At 44.3% G+C, this 22,361-nt stretch overlaps 1 protein-coding gene across 1 annotated transcript in view; it reads right to left on the reverse strand.

Moving 5' to 3' along the window:
* Positions 1-3,202: 3,202 nt before the first annotated feature.
* Fli1 (Fli-1 proto-oncogene, ETS transcription factor) overlaps positions 3,203-22,361 on the reverse strand; it is a 118,293-nt gene continuing 99,134 nt past the window's right edge. The window contains 4 exon segments of the mRNA XM_040729884.1: positions 3,203-5,176; positions 6,199-6,246; positions 8,476-8,535; positions 10,352-10,417. Coding sequence (XP_040585818.1) covers positions 4,647-5,176; positions 6,199-6,246; positions 8,476-8,535; positions 10,352-10,417 — 704 coding nt within the window. The 3' untranslated portion in view covers positions 3,203-4,646.

Here is a 22,361-nt window from a genome sequence, read left to right on the forward strand (position 1 = left end):
ATTTGAGGGGCGATGGTCTCAGAAAGTCCCAGAGATACCCAAACCCCTGGATTCTCAAGTTCCTTATATACATTGTGTTTGTTCGTAATTTAGGCATATCTTCTCATACACATACACACACACACACACACACACACACACACACACACACACATATATATATATATATATATATTTAAGTCACCTCTAGATTACTTTTGCTGCTTACTGAAATGTAAAGATGGTGGAAACAATCCTTACAGTGTGTTGTTGTTTTGGGAATAATGACAGGGAAAATGTCTGTAAATGCTGAGTTCAGATGCAGGTTTTAAAAACTATTTTTGATTGCAGTGGTTTCAAAATCCTCTCAAATGATACCTTGCTCTGTCAGTGACTTTGTTTGAGAAGAATGGATATTCCTTTCCTCCTTGGCATTCTGGATCCTTCTCTCTCATTTGGTCTCAATTAAAAATATTCTGTCTGTGAAATGACACTTTATGTATTACCCATGGACTAAATAAACATGTTACACTCATTCCCTAACTGCATGCAGATATAGGTTAGAGACAGCGATGATCACTTTAAATGTTCTTAAACTTCTAGTGGTTTTTGAACACTAAAAATGTTTAAAAGCAGGTTCCTTTGGGTACCAACAATAAATTGGGACTGAAAAATTAAAACTTCTGCTATACATTGAAAATTTATGCCCCCCTTTCCCCTACAATTCATATGCCTAAACCTTATCCCTAATGTGTGACTTGTTGGAGGTGGGCCTTTTGGGAGATGGCTAAGTCATAAAAGGGAGCTCTCATGAATAGAACTAGTACTCCATATAAAAAAGACCCCAGAGAGCTGCTCAGTGCCAGGAATTGTGTGTGTGAGAGAGGACAGTGAGATGGTGCCCTCTGTGAATCAGGAACGGACAATGAGTTCTCCCTAACACCAAGTCTGTGGCACTTTGGTATTGGACGTCTGACCTCTAGAACTGAGAATACAGTGTTTCTGTTGTTTGTAAGCCACACAGCCTATAGTCGTTTGTAATAGCTTCTCATGCGGACTAAGCCATCCACTTGCTCTGAAGGGCTGTAGACAGCTCTGTACCTGAAAGTGGGGGGTGAGGGGGATCTGTTTCCATTGGAACCCCTCCCAGGGTTGCTGACCCCTCTCTGCTTTGCTGGCACGGTTACAATGTTACAGCTGTTCATGGCACAAGTGCAGAAGGGTGGCGTGGGGAACACTGGACTAACAGCCAGGATGACAAAAATGCCCCTTTGTTGGGGGCCATGATTTAGCTGAATGTCTGTGGGTTGGCTGAGAACTTTAAATCTGGGCCTGCAGGAACCAAATGCCAGCCCTCCTTCAGTGAATGCTTGTGAGGACAAAAGAGCTCTGGGCCAGCTTCTGGAATGCGGAAGGAACCACTGTGAGATACTCAGGGCACAAGATTGAGCTGCAGTGCTGCAGCTTTGTGTAGGAAACGCAGCTAAAGAGGGCTAACTAGGGGCTGGAAACGGGACTCAGGAGTTAAAACTTCTTGCTCTCACAGAAGACATAGGCATGCGGTCCAGTATTTACGACTCCCTGTAACTCCAGTGTCAGGGTCCTCTATCCTCTTCTGGAGTCTCTGGGTACCAGCGTGCATGCGATACATATGTACATACATACAGGTATATACACATAAAATTTTTTTCAAAAGGATAAATTAACGGCGTGAGCACCCTGTTCTTACAGCAGTCAGGCAGGCATATGTGCCTCCTCATTTTCCCTAATAGTACATTGTATATTTGTACACACTGTGTATTTGTAAACTGATGAGAGGACTCTCTAGTTGACTATTTTATAAACACACCTAGCTTTCCTCATTTCTTTTTCTACGCCTGGGCCATCAATCCAATTCTTCATTCTTTTCTCTGTTAGAAGGCACTAGGAACTCCATACATGTATATAGATATATGTACATACTTCACTAATGGTACTGTTTCCGTTTTGAATGTTGATAGCAGGGGCAATGTAATATAAAAAAGGAACAAAATGGAATGTCAGCTTTAATGTATTTTTATATCACCTTCTAAAATTTTGTCCTTTTGCTCATAATAAATAATTAATCTTACTTTTTCCTGGATAGCATAGGAGACGGATTACCGGACCATACAAAAATCCATGGTTGCCCAAATCTCTCACTTAAAGGGCACAGTAATTATGTACATATGATCCTAATATCCTCAAAATCATATCTCGATAGTATATGATACCAAATGCAAAGGGAAACGCTATGTAATTAGTTGTTATAATACAAGATTAGGTAAAATGACAATAAAAAGAGTCTGTCAGGAAAGACAGAATTTTTATTTATTTGTGTGTGTGTGTATGTGTGTGTGTGCATGTATGTGTGTGTCTGTGTAAGTATATGCTATGTGTGTGCAGGTATCTGAGGAGGCCATAAAAGGACATCAGATCCTTGTTCTAGTCTTACTCATCTTCATTATAAAACAGAGGAACAAGTTCACTAACAGTGAAGCCATCTGAAGCAAGCTTCTCTATTGGGCAGAAAATAGAGCTGGAAAGTCTGCATGAAACCACGCTGTGAACTTAAAAATGGAGCCAGACCCTTGTTTTCCATTGCAGCATCAGGTCACCTTCTGGGTAAAAGAGAATCTAGTATACCATGCAAGGTCCTGGAGATGACTGCTGCTGCAGTTTCTTGGATACAGTTTACCCATGGCCTTACAAATGGCTTAGAAAATGTTGAAAACATCATCAACAACGGTTTGAAACCTCACTGTTACTGTACTCCAGAATGTGTGTTTGGGGAATTACTGATGGTATAAGAAACAAGTAGGCAGTTTTTCCTTGGGGCCAATGGGAGACCTGAGTGGATAAAAGTGAGGTGTGCAAGCCTGATGACCTGAGTTTGATTCCTAGGACCCATGTGAAAAAGCCAGACACAGAGGTGTGCACCTATAATGAGAGATGGGTTATAGGGCAGCTTGTGGACCAGCTAGCCTGAAGTCCACAGGTTGGTAGAAATACAAAGAGAAATTCTGCCTCAAAAACCAAGGTAGAAGGAGAGAACCAGCCCATAAAAGTTGTCCTCTGATCTACACACACACACACACACACACACACACATTCATGTTTGCATGCACTCCAACGGTAATAAAGACAATTCCCTGTGGGAAAGTCTTTGATCTAGCACCAAATAAGAACACAATGTCTTCAGTTCTGGGAGAAGAAGAAGAAGAAGGCACAATTTATTTAAGTCAAATTATTTTACAACATAGTCTTCATTGGACAGTTGTCAGCTTAACACTTAATATGGTTTAAAAAGTCACGGTTACCTGCAAAATTATATATATTTTCCCGTCTAAAAAATATATTGCATATATGGAGCAGGAGAAGCCCTCGTGTCCACGAGGCAGAGTTCTGTTCAGTTATCGCAGCCCTGTTATTTACAAATATTTCTAAAGCACTGCAGATCTAAATGCATCTTTTCTTTCGTTCTGACATCCTTGTTAAATAACAGTACCACGGCTTTTCTTCCTAAGAACACAGTGACTTTAAACGCCCTGTTTCTTTTCATCAATAGTCACATTATGCTTATTTAAAAAACCCAGCTATAAAAACGTACAAATAGCCCAAATGTACAGATTGACAAAAGATGTACAAATTATATTTAAAAAAATAACAATGATTGATTTGATAGTAAAACTGCATTTGTGACCGAGGTCAACTCGTTTATTCACTCTTTTTAATTTTAATTATTCATTTTTAATACTGTGAGATATAGGAAAATAACTCTGCATAATTTATACAGTAAGTTGCCTTCTGATTGGTTGACCGTGGTCTGGTGTTCTGACAAACGCACAGCGCTTGCGAATCTGTCTGAGTTTAGAAGTCCCTATGACTTCTCAAAGTACTGGGACCCACTGTCATTAGAAAAAATAGTTATTTAGTCCTCCATCCTTCAGGAGTGTCTGTGTTTGCATTAAACCTTCTTAGCTCATATTCTGACTATTTCTGGAGAGAATGGTCAGCCAAGTGCATATTGCCCATTGAGAGGGATTTTGTAATACCCATGGCTTCTTAAATACACACATACACACACGTCTTTCTTTTAAATTCCAGTTGGGCAAAAAACTTCACTGGCCTTGCAGCCAGTGTTCCAGTTGCCATCAGCTGAATTAAGTCCTCCTAAGATAAGATTATAAACATCCTGCCTTGATTTTCACTAAGTCTCAAACCAGACCTTTACTGGTCAAGTCCATGATTCATTATCCTATAGAATCCTACAATGATGAGACCTGTGTGTTGATAAGAAATTGCTTTGGTCATAAAAAATATAAAGAAAATTTATACTTCTTTCTCAGAACCATGGTATAACCATTCCAGTAACCTAAATATTTAACTCATTAGGTGATAGGAGGCTGAGAATCCAAACTGGTATACTGGCCCATGGAATGATTAATTTTTTTTTGTTCAGGTAGAGGAAGCAAAAGTTTTTGACATAAAAATAATAATTTTTAAAAGAACAAATGCAAAAATTTCATCCAAAAGAAAGAACGTCCAGTTTTCTTGTCTCTTCAAGGCTACTTAAGTCCTTTAGAGTCCAGAGTATCCAGGAAAAGTGAGAGTTGGAACCTCAGCCAGAAGGCCACTGACGTTAAGTTCTAGTAGTAGCTGCCTAAGTGTGAAGGCACATGGGTGTTAGGATGGCGGGGGACACTAGGGTTGGGGTAGATCCCAGCAGTGGGGGAGGTCCAGTATTGTGACGCTGCTCCGAAGAAGCTGGAGGAGGTGACAGGCATGGAGGATGGGTGGGGAGGGACAAAGTTCACCTTCTGTTGATGGGTGTGGTAGGAAGGCATGTAGGAGATATCAGAAGGGTACTTGTACATGGATGACTCTGTTGGATGCGGCTGCAGGGCCTGAGCAATGCCATGGAAGTCAAATTTGTAGGCATACCTTTTGCCATGCACCTTGGTCATAATGTTTTTATCATAGTAGTATCGGAGGGCCCGGCTCAGCTTGTCATAATTCATGTTGGGCTTGCTCTTCCGCTCTCCCCAGCGTCTGGCCACCTCATCAGGGTCTGTCATTTTGAACTCCCCGTTGGTTCCCTCCCAGGTGATACAGCTGGCGTTGGCACTGTCAGACAGTAGCTCCAGGAGGAACTGCCACAGTTGGATCTGCCCACTTCCTGCATGCAGTGAGGAAACAGGAGAAAATGGCTTCAGTCCTGATTCTTAAACATGGCAGTTTTTGTCCTTTTAAGAAACCCTTTATTTCCTCTTATGTGAGAGTCATGGAGACAATCCTTCGCTTCAGAAAATAGAAACAGACACATAAGAATTGTGCATATTTACAGGGCATAGAGTGATATTTTGGCATGTGTACACAGTAATTGATGACCAAAGTGGGGTATTAAGCAAGGTTAGATCTTAAGACAGATCACCCCAGTGGTTGGTAATCAAGCGTTGGCATTGTCGCATTAAACTCTTATGCTCTCAGGGAAGCCAACTCCCCACCACTCCCCATCCTTTTGTTAAGATTTCGACTCTCTCCTACTTAGACTGGAGTCACAATAAAACCTCTGCTTAGTACTGAAGTCCCTCAAGCTACTTCCTGTTGGCCTTAAAGAGTGTCAAGCACCCCAGGACCTCTTGGATGTGGCTGTGGGGAGTCGTAGGGAAAAGGCTCTTCATGGACTTAGGGTTCACTAAGCTGGTCTGTTCTCCAGCTGAGTTCTAGTACATGATGATGCAACTTTTTTTTTTTTTTTTGGTTTTTATGAGACAGGGTTTCTCTGTATTGTTTTGGAGGCTATCGGTCCAGCCCAGCCTCGAACTCACAGAGATCTGCCTGACTCTGCCTCCCGAGTGCTGGGATTAAAGGCGTGCGCCACCACCGCCGGGAGCCTAAGCCGCGCCAGGTGAGGGACGGACATTCATGACGCTGCAACTTTTATGTAGGTCATTTACCACGAACGTGAACCTCTGTGCAGAGATGCAGTGTGAGTACATTTGATCTCCAGACGTACCTTCAGTCAGGTGACACTACTACCCACTGACAGGCCCCGGACTGCTATCTGTGCACAACTGAATGTTTGACTAAGGAAGCTAGCAAAACTCCCCAGACAAGTTTTAGGACTAAGGTTTCTGTGGCCCTACAGATGTAGGGAATGTTCTGGAAAGAGAAGCTTGCAGGTCAAGGTTAACTCACCAGGGTTGGCTAGGCGACTGCTGGTTGGGCCCAGGATCTGATAAGGATCTAAGGAAATAACAACAACAAAAGAAGTTTGCTTCACTCTTCATCAGACAACTTGACAACAGCATCAAGAAGAAACCTCAACAATACCACTTTTATCTCAGGTTCATAGGAAAACTCGATCAAAGACCTTGGTCGCAGTTATGGCCCAATCAACACAGTATAGTAACAGCATCATTTCTTCATATTTGGTTTCTAAACTTTTAGATTACGCTGTCATTACTACCCTCCCCCACAAACAAAATCACCCACACATTTGCAAAGGATCTGGCCAATATTCATTCACAGAGTGAATAAACTGAAGGGTTACTTATTAGACAGGCTTAAAGGAGGTCCAGCGGTGGTTACTAGCCACTAATCCTCTTTGCAACCCTGAAGACATTACACATGTCTGAGTTTTCTGATGGACCAAAGAAACCACCAGGCAGCCTGGGTTCTAGTTCCAGCTATGTCATGCACTTAATCGTGTTTTGGACAGCCGCTGGGTATAAGTTTTCTCAGCTAAGAAGGGTGGGTTGGTCCCTGGCTTCAGTTCCTTTCTACCATAACATTCTGTGATTTTTAAGCTTAGAAATATCAGCAGTAACCAGAATTTGTGTTTTAGCTACCAAATCACTGCTTTTTAAAAAGAGTTTTCCACCTAATTATAATCGTAATTAACGACAAATTAATGCAGCTTCTTCTTAAAACTTTGAATTAATTTGAACAGTTCTTAAAACCTTTTAGTCCACCTTTTTATTAACTTTGAATGTTTATTGAAATGACACTGAGCTCTACCTGACTTGGTTTTCACTTGAACTTCACCTTTTAAGCACTTTCTATATTTTGGGTGGAACGTTTGCCCATCCCAAAGCAAATAGCTTGTTTAGATCTTAATTCAGCTACACCACACATGAGAGGCAGTGGTGTTGAGCATAACGGCTGGCTTCAGATCTGTGGGACCTTTCCCCAGAAGACAAAGCGGCCAGAGAGGAAACTGAACTAAGGATGCTGGTTTGGAAAAGAATTGAGCCAAGGTACAGTTGTCAACTTCCTGTTTGTTGTAAGCATTCAAGTACCGGAAAGGGCTGACATGGAGTGTGTGTGTGGGGGGGGTGGCACATCTGTCATAGGAGCTCATGCTCTAGAGGGTATTATGGATTGCAGTCTCTCATCATTTCAGTACTAAGGCTTTCTAGGTTCATGGTTTCAAAGTTCTTCTGCCGTAACTGTTAAGACGATCCATCACTAGATAAGGGCATCTCCAAAGTATGGGTCAGTGAAGTGTAAAGGCTTGGACGAGAAGTGGGGTCTCTGGAGCTTCACCTCGCTTGTATTCTAAGAATTCCTTTCGCCCACTGGGGCCCATTTCAGCTTGAAGTCCCCTTTCTGTCTGATATTTAACAAACTGTTTCCTGCGTCCAGTACTTGCTAGTTAATTCATAGATACTCTTGTAGGTAGCAGAGACAATATATGAAGTAGAGTTGCCCCTTGGTATACATAGGGTATTTCTAAGACCCATCGAGGCTCTTAAAATTTGTGGCTGCTCACTCAAGTTCTTTACAATGAAGTATTTGCACATAGTTTCAGCATATCCATCCATGTTCTTTAAATTATCCCTAGACTACCAATAGGATGCAAATGCTATGCACAGTTCACTGTATTGTTGAAGGAATAATGAAAGAAAGCAAGTCTGTCCCCTTCAGTACAGATGCAGACCCTTTCCTGTGTATTATCAGTCTGTGGTTGCCTAGATACCTGCTGTATAACAATCCTTTTCTACATTATGATTATGTGTTACTTTCATTGGTCAACAAGAAACTGACAGGCCTGTAGCTGGGCAGGAAAGCCAAGCTGAGAACGATGGGAAGGAGGAGGGTGGAGTCGGGAAGGCAGCCAGCCAGTCTTCCAGGAAACAGACATGCCAAAGGACAGGCAAACCCATGCCAATCTATGTGGCAATGCATAGACTGATAGAAATGGTTAATTTAAGTTGTAAGAGCTAGTTATTAATAACCTTGCACTATTGGCCGAGCATTTATAAATAATACTAAGTCCCTGTGTGGTAATTTGGAAGCAGATGCCTGGACAGAGAGCAGGTACTCGGGACAGAAAAACTTCCACCTACAGATCCCCAGACATAGAACCCACAGATGTGGAGGGCCAAGTCTACACAGTCTCACTCCCCCACTGACTGCGGAATCCACAACTGTCTACACACAAGGGACAGATTACAAATCTGAGCCAGGTACCTGGCTGGGGCCGTTGCTCAGTGTTCTTGCCCATGGTCTGTGCTCCTCCAAGGGGAGGACCTGTGGAGAAGAAAGCAAAGGTGGTGAGTGGACTGTTCTTCACGGGGAAGGAAAAGGTTCTTGTCACATAGCCCCCAGAAGGAGGGCACCCATCTACCCACTCTCTCACTGACTCGTGTATTCATTTTGTTATGAATACTCCCCACATTGCTATGCTGGCACTGGTCTCCAGGAGGGGGGTTTAGCAAGGAACTTATATTTTAACAAGAGAGACAACACTGGACAATGCCTGCTGATATGGGGACCTTGAGCTGGGAGAGTGGGTAACAGTGTGTGCTGTAGAAGCATCAGGACGAGCCCAGACCCTGAGCATCCACTTATAAAACATGGTGTGGCTGCACGCGTCTGTGACATGGATCCCAGAAGGGGTTGGTGCTGGGGGAGACAAGCACATTGCTGAGGCTTGCTGGCCAGCTAGACTAGCTGAGAAATGGTGACCTCCAGGCTTAGTGAGAGACCTGTCTCAAGGGGACAAGACAGAGTGATAGACCAATGTCTTCCTTTGGTCTCCATGTGTGTACATGGGTACATGCCAACACATATGTCCCCCCAGAATGCACACACATGTATCCCCCCAACACAAATAGATAACTCTATATACATCTCTCCCGAGAAACTGACATTTGAGCAGGGTCACCTATGGCTTGTGATTCTGTGTTTGTGAGGGTCCCTCCATAATATCTCACACATGCCCTCTCCATTCCCGTCTGCCTTCCCCATTTTGAATGTGTGCTGCTCTTTGTGTGATCTATGGTTTGGCATGACTTCCATCCTCACACTTCTCTCTTCCCACTGGCCCATTATACTGTTCATCACGCCAGTGACTACTCATCTCTAAAGATAAAGATTTGTTTTCACGGGACCGCTCTCCATCCCTTTCTTACCACCCCACATCCTAAACTCCAGGAATCTGGGGTTCTCACTGCCAGACCATGCTACCATGGTCTTCTCTGACCCCTGCCTCTCCAGGCTTACCTGTCTCCTGCTCCCTAGACCGAAACCTGTCCTGTCCTCCTAGATCTAACTCAAATGGTAGCAGGTGCACAGCATTCCTTAGCACCACCCAGATGAAAACAATTATGTCTGCATGTGATTTCTCTCCCCTGCCTAAATATCAGGTCCATGCCTGGTTCGTCATTCTGAGTCCCACAGAGCCACATGCTGCATGCAGGATGAATGAATAATGCAAATTCATAACTGAGATAGACCCAGGCTACTGTTTGTGCAATCGCAACCTCATTAATAAAATGGTTTCCTTTACCTCCCTTGCATTTCCAAGCAGGTTCACTTCTTGGAGATAGTAAGATGGAAACATTGGATGCCGAGTGAATCACTCTCTTTCATTTCCCCCCTAAATGGAAGATACTGGGTGGGTTTCAACAAACCATCACCTCATTGTTGGTGGACAAATGGATGTTTGTGACATTCAACATCTCCACATATGTTATCCTTCCTGTCAGTCTCTCTAACTGGGACTAGGAACATTGGCATGACTAAGCCTTGTCAAGCAGAGAACCCAAGTCCTAGAGATTCATTGTCCTGTCTGAAATAACAAAATCCAGACCAGGCACTTTTCTTTTATGAATAAACTTGTCCCAAGAAACCTTCAGACTTTGTAAGTTAAGAATCAAGTGCAGCAAAACAAACCTCAAAAGTCTGAACAGCCCCTGCAAATTCATGTTGATATCTAATCAGACAGACAGTGTGGAGACAAATGCTTGGTCCTAGTGTGTGTCTCACAACCCTATTCCCACCTCTCAACTTCCGGCTCCCAGGAAATATTTCTATCCCAAAGATTGGTTTGCTATTTACTTACTTTTGTTGAGGCCAGAGTTCATATTATTGCTCCATCCTCCTCTCCTGACTGAGTCATAAGAAGGGTCTGTTGAGAAATAACAAATAGGGCACGAATAGCTTTGTTTGGTAGCAAGGCTATATGAAGATGTTCTCTTGGTGATCAGAAGAGGCTAGATTTAGTTCAGCAATAACTTGCTAAGCACCACCAAATTCCTGAAGTATACTCTTCCCCGAGGACTGGGGGTAGGGTGATAGAAAATGCATTGAGATTTGTCTTATCTGGGGCTGAAGCAGTAGGAAGGAAGGACCCTGAACTTGAAGTTGGAGGATTGGCTCAAGTTCTGTCCTTGTCCTTACTCATTGTGAGATGTGGGATGGACCACAAGACATCCCTGATTCTCATCTTTATAGAAAGAAAAAATTTTTGTATCGATTATCTACCTTATGGGGTTATGCTAATATCTGTGAACTACCTTATAAGATTTTCTAAAAAATAAGCTACCATAAAGTAAGGGGGAAAAGCCCCATTCATACATGACTGGCAAGGATCCTGGGAAGCTCTGAAGAGCCGAGGAGTGGTGTTCAGATGAAAGGTCTCCTGAGCAAAGCATCTCAAGGACCAGGCCCATGATGTTCCTGCAAGGCCAACTCCAGCATCGCCTCACAGCACCAGTGCTATGGAATCACCATGAGAGTGTGCTCACATTGAAGACTGTCCAAGGCCTCTTAGACACTTGCAGAGGCAAAATGGGACCTGGCCTGATAACCACACAGAAATAGGAAAGACCAAAGGGGTGGCTAGAACTAGGACTGAGCAGGTAGTGAGCAGACAGTGACGTTCCATGTAGGAGAGGCTGGTACTATACGGACCCTGAACTCTGTAATACTCAACGTTTCTGGTTCCACGACCACGTTTAGAAACTGCTTAAGAAACTGAGTAGAAATAGTCCTCATTTCCCTTCTCATTGTGTGAGTACCATTGAGACATGGCACAGGCCTCTCAGAAGGGCAGAGGACACAGAATTATGACTCCAAAGTCTTTCCCTGAACAACAAAGGAACCATAAAAACCATCCAAATAAATGGAACACAAACCTCATCAAACAACCGTCTGACTGGGTGAGACACAAACCATCCCCTTTGGCTGTCCTGAGCCTCTCAAACAAATTACAATAAGAGCTGGGAGAATGGGTGGATGGATGTATGGATGGATGGATGTATGGATGGATGGATGGATGGATATATGTAAGCATATGAATGCCCGGCTTCACTATTACTAAGAGGGACCCAAAGACAGGAAGTGTCCTTGTGGAAAAATCCATGTGCACATGCACATTCCTCATGGCTCTGGAAAAGTCAGTTCAATTTTTAAAATTATAGTCTTTAGCAATTGGCACAAAAAGCAAAACAGAGCATGAGGGGGTGCGGCTGGAGAGGGAGTCGGGGAACAGGACAAGGGGACACAACTCAGCTCCCTTAAGTTGTATGTTTTCATGTTGACCTATTTTTCATTTATTTACTGAAAACAGATTCTTCTTGCTTAAAAACAAGCAATTGGAGGGCCACGGAGTGCATGTAGCTTTAAGACAAGCCACAGGCAAGGGGCAGTCAGCTAAGTTTTTCTTTGGTCAGGAACAGGTTGCTAGCTTGGCCTCCTGTTACTGATTTGGGACCAGATTTCTGTACTGGGTTGTGTACATGAAGTCCTGGGGAAGCCATCCAAATAAAGCAAGGTCCTTACATTTAGACATGACATAGTCCCTAAGACAGTCAGGTATTGTCGTCATGTGCCAAAGACATGATTGAGAAGTCAATGGCTTACTGGAGACTAAGAAGGAAAAGGTAAGTAACATTGGGGGCCTGTGAGACTTGAAGGAGACCTAACTGGAGGGGAGTGAGTGAGCCTCGCAGTCAGGAACAGACGTGGGTGGTATGGTGTGGTGGGCATGGCTGACATGTAGGGACGTGGAAGGAGAGGAAAATAAAAGGACCAGGAAGAAAGGATTGAGTGACCATTCAGGAGCTTGTGGGAGCTAAGCTAGCATCTTTGTGGCCAAGGGAAGTTCCCAGTGTGTAGTGACTCAGAGAAAGCACAGTGTGAAGACTCGTGCATTCCAGGTGCTGTGTGGAAAGCACAGAGGACATGACGAGTGGAGGCCACTCGACAGGGACAGCACTGAAAGGGGGACTCAAAGTGATGAGTGTGTCTGTTTAGGGTTACCATTGCTGCAATGAAACACCACAGCCAAAACAAGTTGGGGAGGAAGGGGTGTATTTTAGCTTACACTTCCAGGTAACTTCCATCACTGAGGGAAATCAGGGCAGGACCTCAAATAGGGCAGGGACCTGGAGGCAGGAACTGATGCAGAGGCTGAGGAGGAGTGCTGCTTGCTCGATATGGCTTGCTTAGTCTGTTTCTTTCTAGAATCCAGCCCAGGGATGACACCATCCACAGTGGGCTGGACCCCCCTTCACTGATCACTAATTAAGAAAATACCTTACAGCTGGATCTCACATAGGCATTTTCTCAACTGAGGTTTTCTCCTTTCAAGTTGACACAAAACTAGTCAGGATAGTACATAAAAAGGAGGCGACCCCATTAAGTTCCGGGAACTGATGTCAGCCGTCTGAAGCACCACTAAAATCTGTCTGAAAGTTTCCAACCTACACTTGTCTCAGAAAGCTATTATATACCTGTTGAGAATAATTGCTTTTTAAGTCCACTCAGGGCTATGGCTACATTTATCATTAACTTCTTGATACCTTTTCTTCTATTACTTTATTCTAACTGCCAGGACGGAGCAGGTGTATGAACGTTCCAGTATGTAGGAATGAATTTCCTAGGTAGTCACCAGATTCTTTGGTAACTAAGTGTTTTTGAAGTTGAAGCTTGAGGAAGGGCATGGCAGCCCGTTTTTTTTTTTTTCCTGAGATGCAGCAGACCTCATGGGTGAAGGATGCTGAACAGACCTTGGGGACAGAGGATGCTGAGCTTCAAACACAGATATTCCCACAAGCATATCTTGTGTCAAAGCCTAGCAATTCAGCCAACCATTCAGCCTTCGCATAGATGAAAAAAAAAACCCAAGAGTTCTGGACAGAGAGGCTGCTTCACGATCAGCCTATGCAGTGTTCTCACTCCCAAGTTCACGGATTAATGACCATGCCATCTACAGGCATCTTCATCCATTGTGTGGCCCAGTCAATGGAATCAGACACGAAAAACACAGACTTCCTCCCATCAACCTTCTTGTTCCTCTAAATATGTGGAAATCCTTTCTCTGGCCCCTATATCCGCAAAGCACAGCCAGTGCCCGTTTCCCACACAATCTAGTAAATGCACCAGGAAGGTGCTGGGCTGCAGGAGACATCTCCCTCATGCAAGCCTGAATTAAAGCCAGTGTTTTGAGAATGAAGTATCAAGACAGGAAAGGCCAAGACTAAGAGTGACTCTCTGCCTTGGATAGTCAAAGAATAGAGAGCCTTGGAGCTGAAGTGAAATGTTCAAGTCAGCACAGCACAGGGACCAGCGTGATCCCCATTTCAAAGAAAAAACCCATCAGTCTTAAGGCCTGCACCATTGTCACACGTCGGAAAACACTTGGGGCAGGAACCTGCTGACCATTCCAAATATGCACCCCCTATTCTGTATCCAAATATGCACCCCCTACTCTGTATCCAAATATGCACCCCTCTACTCTGTATCCAAATATGCACCCCCTACTCTGTATCCAAATATGCACCCCCTATTCTGTATCCAAATATGCACCCCCCTACTCTGTATCCAAATATGCACCCCCTATTCTGTATCCAAATATGCACCCCCCTACTCTGTATCCAAATATGCACCCACCTACTCTGTATCCAAATATGCACCCCCTTACTCTGTATCCAAATATGCACCCCCTACTCTGTATCCAAATATGCACCCCCTACTCTGTATCCAAATATGCACCCCTCTACTCTGTATCCAAATATGCACCCCTCTACTCTGTATCCTCCTTGCCCTCCTTTCCCATTTTCCTACCTGCTGCCTCATCACTCATCAATTCACGCTTGTTATTCGCATTCCGCACGTGAGCATCAGGTCCTCACGGGCAGGTCACTTTTACGGTTTTGGGGTGACAACAGTGCCTTGCACATGGTAAGCACAGCACGCAAGGCATACATGTGGATTGAATGAATGACTGCATAGACAATGTCTTCTTGTTGCTAAATACACACATTCCTTGTTGCTGTTCGCCAGCAGAAAAGAGTTGAAGACTCCTACCCTCCTGAACTAGGTCTCTAGTTAATTTAGGTCTGTGGCGTGGGGATTATAGACTATGTCAACACTGTCTGGGCAGCGGTCCACCTATTTTGAAGTGGAAGCTGAAAGTGTGTCCCTTCAGGGAGGCCAGGAACTGGGTTCCACTCATTTATGTGCCTGGATCAGCAGGGGACGGACAGCATACAGGGTCGTGGTCCCATAAAGTCATATCATCTTGTGATGCCATCACAACGGAAGTGCAGTTTGATGTTTATATGGGTTTAAAAGTAACCTGAAATGGCATTTATCAAAACTGGCCCCACTGTTAAACAGGGCAATGTCATCACTAAAGTGAGGGATTATTTTCTCCTACTAAATGTCTCCTCCCAAGTGAAAACTTAGCAATGTGGTCAGCTCTAGTGCCAGATACACTGACAGACACATCTGCAACTAACATGGAAAAGCTGGAGCAGGGGCCAAGCCTGCTGCACACATTCCTACAAGGCCCCTGGCTGCAGAGCCTCACGCTGCCTGGTTATGCCAGTGCCAGCCAGTGCAGAGTCCTCCCACAGGCTGTGGAGGCTCCAGGCCGCTAAGCACACACATTCAGACGCCCCACATGTGGTACGTGGAATCTGCATATTGACAGCTTGCTTTGGAAAGAAGAGTTTGAGGTGACCAAGGACCCAGTGTCAAAAATGTGACAGCACAGGCCAGCACCCAAGGTGACGCTCTCAGACCTTCTCTGTGGTGGCAGATGGCTTTATCAGCAGAAAATTATGCCCGGATTCTGACAAACTCTCTTTCTACTCCAGGAAGGCTGACACCCCCTGGCTTTAAGGAGTACTAAGATGACAAATCCTATTGTGATTGCTTTGCTGAGCAACCACCAGTGGGCTTTGCCTAAGGTTTCTGGTTTCAGGCAGTCCTGAGGTCAGTTTTCGCCAAAGCAAAGAGACCTGGGCCTCATGCCGGGGATTCTGGACTTTGCCAGCCATTGTGGATAATTCAGCTTCCCATCTATGGCGCCCTGAACAGTTTCTCCATTATGCAATGCTCAGTGTGGCTGAATGCGACACTAAATGGCCTCTTAGATTCCAAGACAGCCTCCCAGGGTACAGTAATATGAGCTCTGAGCCCTGTTGGAAGGGGAAGGCTTTTGCTGGCTGTGATCATGGCATAGACACACCAGTGTTAAATCAATCCTGGAAATATGGCATTCATCTCTGGAAAGACCTTGTTTTCTCCTCTTCAGTCAACTGTCTGAGGCCCAGGTGCATCAGCCTCCACACAGCTTTTACTTTGTCATGACGTCATCTTAGACATCAACCCTACACAGAAGCCTCTTTTTGGTCCCTTACTACTCTGGGCCCTGCTCTCTATGAGTTGGTGGAAAAAGATGCACTTTCCTTGAAACCTCTCATTGAGTTTCTGGTTTTTGTTGGGCAGGCTGGCAACCTCTATGCTGTTTATGCTTGGAAAACCTGGGTATGCTTGCCAATCTTTCAGGGTACTCAGTGAACCCAATAGGTAAGACATTGTCTTTGTTTGGGGGCGGTCATATTCTAGGACATGTGCCGCGTGACCTTCTCAGCTGATTCTCTGTCTGAGGATTTGTGCTTCTAGTAGGTTCTATCTCTGGAGAGGTGGCTTTTCTGACCACTGACCTGGCTGTGATTTTCTGCTTTGGGCTCTCCTTTGGGCTGAACCCCTTCTGCAAAAGCCAACTCTGCTTCCTGAATCCCTGGTTCACAACTCAGGACCAGTATCTGATCTACAATCTTCTCTACGATGCCCCTATTCACATCAGTCCTGACCTGCTCTTGTCTGACCTAGTGGCCTGAATCCTACTTTTAACCTAGGGCAAAAGTCACTAACCCAGAAAATGGGCAGTCTAAGCAGACTTTAGGGCTCTGTTCTGGGGATGCCCTTTCTTGCTAGAGTCTCATGGTGATTTTGGTGGCTATACATGCCCCTGGGATCAGCGGGCATCTATTCCCAGCTCTGTTCCTATTCATCTGAGTCCTTTGGTCATGTTATGATGATCAACTGTGTTTTCCATAAATGGGAACTTAAAAAATACACAGTATACCCATAGTCTGTTCCACTTTGCCTTTACCTCTGCAGTCAAAAGAGGTCACAATGCTCATTCAGGAAGGTCTTGAAAAAGAAAAGAAGTCCAAGAATCCCAGCTCTACCCTGGTGCCCTTGGACAGTGATTTCAAGATGTAAGTTTCTTTCAAAGGAAGAGATGGATGATCTGGAGCCCTGGTTTGAGAAACATGATCTCAGAAGACTGAGATGGACAGTGGCTAGGTGTGACAGGCTTTTGCTTCTTCCGTGACTGTGAGCTGCTCAGGCTGCTGTTTAACAGATCCTAAGGTTCATGGTGAGTCTCCGTCTCACTTAACCCATTTCCTAAGGCTCACCCAGTCTTCCCCTCTCAGTGCCACTCATGTTCCACATAGCTACAGAAGAGAGCTTTGCATCCCCCAGGATTGAAGGAAAAGGGAGTTTAAAAAGGACAGCTTTTGTTCTAGCTCGGAACTCATAGACACAAGAGAAAACATCCTGGCTCACATTTCCCTTTCTCAAAGTTCTTGTCCCAGAATCCAAACAGCCCCTCAGCCTCAGGACCAGTTCCATGGCATAGAGCACAATGGAGGTAGTGTTTAAGATATGCTATGTGCAGAGGGAAAAAGAAGGCACATGATGAAAGTGCTGGAAAGAAATGGTGGCTGTGAAATATGAAAAGTTTGACAAAGTAAGAGGCATCGGCTCTGGGTGCAGCCTCGCCACCATCCCACAAGGCACCCTGCAGAGCTTGGGTCCTTCTCTCTGTCTGCCCTGTGGGCGTTCTGTCCAAATGGCACAGATGTCTGAAGACCTGTTTATTTTGATAAGGCCTCAAAGTGGGGCTCGGGGGCGCATGTGGAAAAGGAATTCAGACCGACTAGATGAATTGGGCGTTTGCCAAAATTCCCCTCCACACTGGTCGTGTAGACACAACTAAACTGCATACTTCTTTGGTCAGATGGACCTCAGGATTAAGAGGATTCTAGCTAGGGAAAAGGGAAACATAACCGCTCACTTAGGTAATGAAGTGTTGTTTATGTTTGGCCCCCTGGCCCTGCAGATACAGAGGTCACTCTTCCCACAAGATGTCCTCCTTTGCCATGGGTATTGAATCCTCTGTCTGCCTCACAATTCAGATTTACATGCCTTTCTTCCAAGTCCTTCAGGTCATGACTCACTGGTCACTTGTTTCGAGTTTGCTGTTCTTGTGTGCTCAACCATCCAGTGCTATTCTTAGGTATGACACCTTGATGGCTAGGTGACCATCTCTGCAGCAGAGGGACTGGATCTTAGTCACCTCTGTCCCCACCTGCTCCACCCCTGTACTGGCTTATTGGATTTAGCGGATGCATCCCACTACATAGTCATTCATTCAGCAGAGTTTTATTGAATGCCTGCTCTGTCGCCAGACACATTTATGTGCCTAGAATACAACTTTGGCTAGGCAAACGCCCTTCCTCTGTGGAGCTTAATTCAAAACAAATAGTAAACTGTGCAGTAGATTAGAAGGTGCTGAATGTGAGGGGCCCGGGCAAGCCAGGAGAGGGAGCAGGCAGGGCTGGGGACGAGGGCCTCACTGAAAACATATAATTTAAGCAAAGATTTGCACTGTCTAACATGATTAAAATAGAGATTTCTGTAGCAACATAGTTCCCCTCTGACAAGCACTTGGGTTGTCCCATGTTGAGAGCAAAGCCTAGCAGGAGAGTCAGTGCTGTTTTGTTAGCTCACGTCTAGTGGGAGCTGCTTGATGTTGGAGGACAGTAACATTTAAAAACTCTATGGGATCTTTCACTGTTGGATGAGGGACAGAAAAGAGTGAGCATGCCCAGTATTTACACAGAGAGCTGATTTCTGCTTATTCAGAATCAGGCCCATTCCCCAATCTGTAACTTAAGATGGCTATTCAACATTTCCTGAGACTGGCCTTTTGACAAGACACCTGAAGAGCTAAAGTGGTTTCCAGGGAAGGGCACGTTTTGGAGTCATCCCAAGGGGAAGCAGACAGGTGAAGTAGTTGAATGAAAGGAAACGGCATTGCTTTGCTCTGGCCTGGCAGGTGAGTAGGCCATGTGGAACATGGAATCTTACCTTTGAGAAAATGACCCCAGTTTTGGTAGCAGAATGTGGTCCCACTCTATCGCAGAACAGAAGGCCCTGTTTCAGACTTCAAGGGACCCCAGACATGATCTAAGCCAGACATGCAAATGAGCATAGGACCCAAGGCCCAAAGCTGGGAGACAGCCTATGTGGCCATGTAAGAATTTTAATAGAAATTGAAAGTATGACTCAGAGTATCCAAACTGACTTTCTTTAAACTGATCTAGGCTTTTGGACAGGACTGGTGAATAACTATATAGGCAAGCCACAGCTTTTTAGGTTCAAAGATTTTTCAAGATTATACTAAAACAGTTTTGTGTCTCTTTGGAAGAATGATAACTGAATCTTACCAAACAGCGGACTGTGCTGGTGTGTCACTTAATGCTTTAGAGATGTCCGGGGGGGGGATCAAATCATTCATTGCAAAGGGAAGAACTCAGGATTTGGGGTTGCAACTTGATTTCACTTCCCATCTTGTCAGTTATGTGCTATGTGAACCGTGGGGAGTGAGTTCACCTCTCTGACTCAGTTTATGAAAGGTATGTGCTTGTGGGAAACAACAGATTATTTGTAAATTTCAGACTTTGTAAGAGCTAACAGTGTATATAACCTTCACAAAGATCACTGGAGAATAGATGAGGTCATGTGTACAAAAATGCTTTGCATAGTCCAAAGGGTCCTATGGAATTCTAGTTATTCTTTTCCTTCAGTGCTTTGGTGTATGCGTACGTGTGCATGTGTATATGCTAGTACATTCTCCTGGATATGTACATGGCGGGCTTTGATTACATGCCTCTATTGTTCTCCACATTATTAGTAGTATTAAGTAGTATTATTGTTATTGGTTTGAGACAAGATCCTTCACTGAAGTTGAAATTCACTGTTTTGGACAGTGACTGCCTGGCCAGTGAGCTCCCAGGTTCCAGCTGTCTCTATTTCCAGGCTGGAATTACAGATGTATGTCACCTTCGCTGTGTTTTTTACTTATTATTTATTTATTTTTAATCTGAGTACTTGGAACCTGAACTTAGGTCCTCATGTTTGTGCAGCTGAGTGTACTCAGTGAGCATTTCCCCCAGATCCCTCTTTTCCAGGTTTTATTCATGGGAGACAAGGAATTAATTTTTCCTGTGCTAATGAAGCTAATTTCTCCTGGTTCTTTCTTTAGTGGAGTAAGACTGTGTAAATATTTAACTCAACTGAAAAAGATTAGATTTTTTTTCCCAGTGAATCTATCAATTGTCAATGTTATTTACTGACAATGTACAGGGTGGGAGGAAAGGATACTGGACAAAACTCACAATTAAAGATGACAAGGTAATCTGTAATTAGGTCCAGAAATAGCTTGTGGATGTGGGTCTCAGGGAAGAGACTCGTGTGAACAGGTAAGGTAAACACACTCTGATCCAGGTATGATTGATTTGTGCTTTGAAGGTTTGTTGGATTTTGACATTTAAGTAGTTATCCTACTTAATGTTATTATTTTCTCTTCAGCTTGTGCCCGACAGGAATTCAAACAGCACCAGAGAGACAGGAGAAGCCTCTCAGTCTTCGCTCATGGGACCTACTGATCCTCGAGAGAGAGAAAGGGAAAGCCCCTCACACTGCTACTTTAGCCTCAGAGTTTCTTCCTCAAAGACTTTATCTTCTCTTCTGTGGGGATCCTTCAGGAGAAAGGAGCACTTTGGGATCTTTCATTGAGGCTTCTCTGAAGAGAGGAAGTTGTTACATCTATCGATGTGCTCAGGAAAGATATATTTATATGAAAATAACAAGTGATGCTACTTAGAGCATTGCGTGTTAAACAGAAGACTCACTTTTTTCTTCTGGCTCAAGAGGAGCTTCTCTGCCTTTCTATCTCTTATCTCCATAAAGAGAAAAGGACCTTTCTGGATGTAGATAGATAGGTGGATAGATAGATAGATAGATAGACATTAGATAGAAATAATTATGGGAAATTAAGATTTTTGTTAAGTGTGGTCTTTCTTTTGTATCTGAGGGTGGCTGTTTGCAGTTTCTATCACACACCAAGACCCACAGATGCTCAAATTCTTTATTTTGGTTGTGAGCTTAGCCTTTAATGGCTGAGCCATCTCTCCAGCCCACAAATTCTTTATAAGATGATGCAATACTATGGTAGAACCCATGGCCATCGTCCCATAGATTACCAGTCATTTCCGGATCACTTACATTGCCTCACAGCTAGGATATCACTTCCACGCATACATACCACGGTATAAGTAAGGCACAATAACTCATTGTACCACTGGAGGAGCATCTAAGATCACTAACAATATCTTACACAATATAAATCACTGCTGTCCTGTGCTGTTTAGGGAATGACAAGAAACTTTTTTGTTCGACAGGATGCGCTTTAATCCTTCAATGGTTGGTTGAAGCTGCCAATGTGGAAGCCCCGGATATGAAAAGGTAGCTGCACTTTCCAGTGGCCACCGCTCCTAAACAAGCCCCCTGTCTCGGAATATCCAAATCAGTGTATTGGGCAAAACAAGTAAGCGCCTCTGGAGGACTCAGTGTTGAGGAAGCCAGCAGTGGGCATCAACAACACTCGGTAGACAGTCTTCCTTTTCTTGCCAATTAACTCGAGACTCTTCTCCTTCAAACAGGCAATGTGGCCAGTTTTAGTTTCCATCACATAGCAGACCGCGTGGTGAATTTGTTAATCAACTAAGATCAGTTTCCTTCTGACTTTTAGCTTCATTGTATGGAGCGTATGGAGCGAGACCGATCTCTAAGTCAAAGAGAAACTTGGTAGAAATGGCAGAACTAACATAGGAACAGCCAGGCTAGAGATATGAATTCGGAAAGGCCAAGCCATTTGCCACTGGCAAATTTATGTCAGGGGTGGAGCTTCAGCCATAGATCACCATAGTCAAGAGATCCCCGACTGCCAGTGTGGGAGAAACTGAGTCAGGTTAGAAAGCTACCCAGGATGTTGTTACTCACAAATGCTGTCCCCACAGTTTTGCCCCTCTATCTTTAAGTGTTTACAGGAACCATGCATTGCAGGACACATGGGCACGTGCTGCCTCCTTTATTTCTCCGGGAAGCGTGTAAGAGCAGTTCTGCAAGGCAGACAGGCAAAGTCAGGTGCGAGGAGTGTGGGATGGTCTAAACGAGAACCTCTCAGGAGCCAGGAATGGTCACAGGGGGTGGCGTCTCCTGGCCAAGGGACAAGAGGTAAGGCCTGTGGTATAAAGCAAGAAGCTAACATCATCACTTAGTGTAGGAATAAAGTGTGGGCTCTCAAGCTGAGGATAGAGTGGGGACAACCCTGCAGAAACATGGGAGCATCTAAGGACTTACCATTCAGTTATGCAAAGATCTGTAAAACAGACTAATATGCCTCTTGAACACAGATAAAATTGAGAATTTTTGTACCATTGCAAGAATCAGTACAATCATATGGTTTTAACAAGTGGACAAAACCGACTTCCTAAAGGGAACAGGTCTTGTGGCATTCTGTGATGGTTAATAATGTCACGTTGGCAAGATCAAAGTGACATCACAGGCCAGGCCTGTAAGGAACTACCTTGATTAAGTTAATTGCGATGGACGTGGTGGCACCATTCCCTAGGCTGGGA

The sequence above is a fragment of the Mesocricetus auratus genome, unplaced genomic scaffold (genome assembly GCF_017639785.1).
Source record: "Mesocricetus auratus isolate SY011 unplaced genomic scaffold, BCM_Maur_2.0 Super-Scaffold_100022, whole genome shotgun sequence".
In the NCBI taxonomy this organism is placed as follows: domain Eukaryota; kingdom Metazoa; phylum Chordata; class Mammalia; order Rodentia; family Cricetidae; genus Mesocricetus; species Mesocricetus auratus.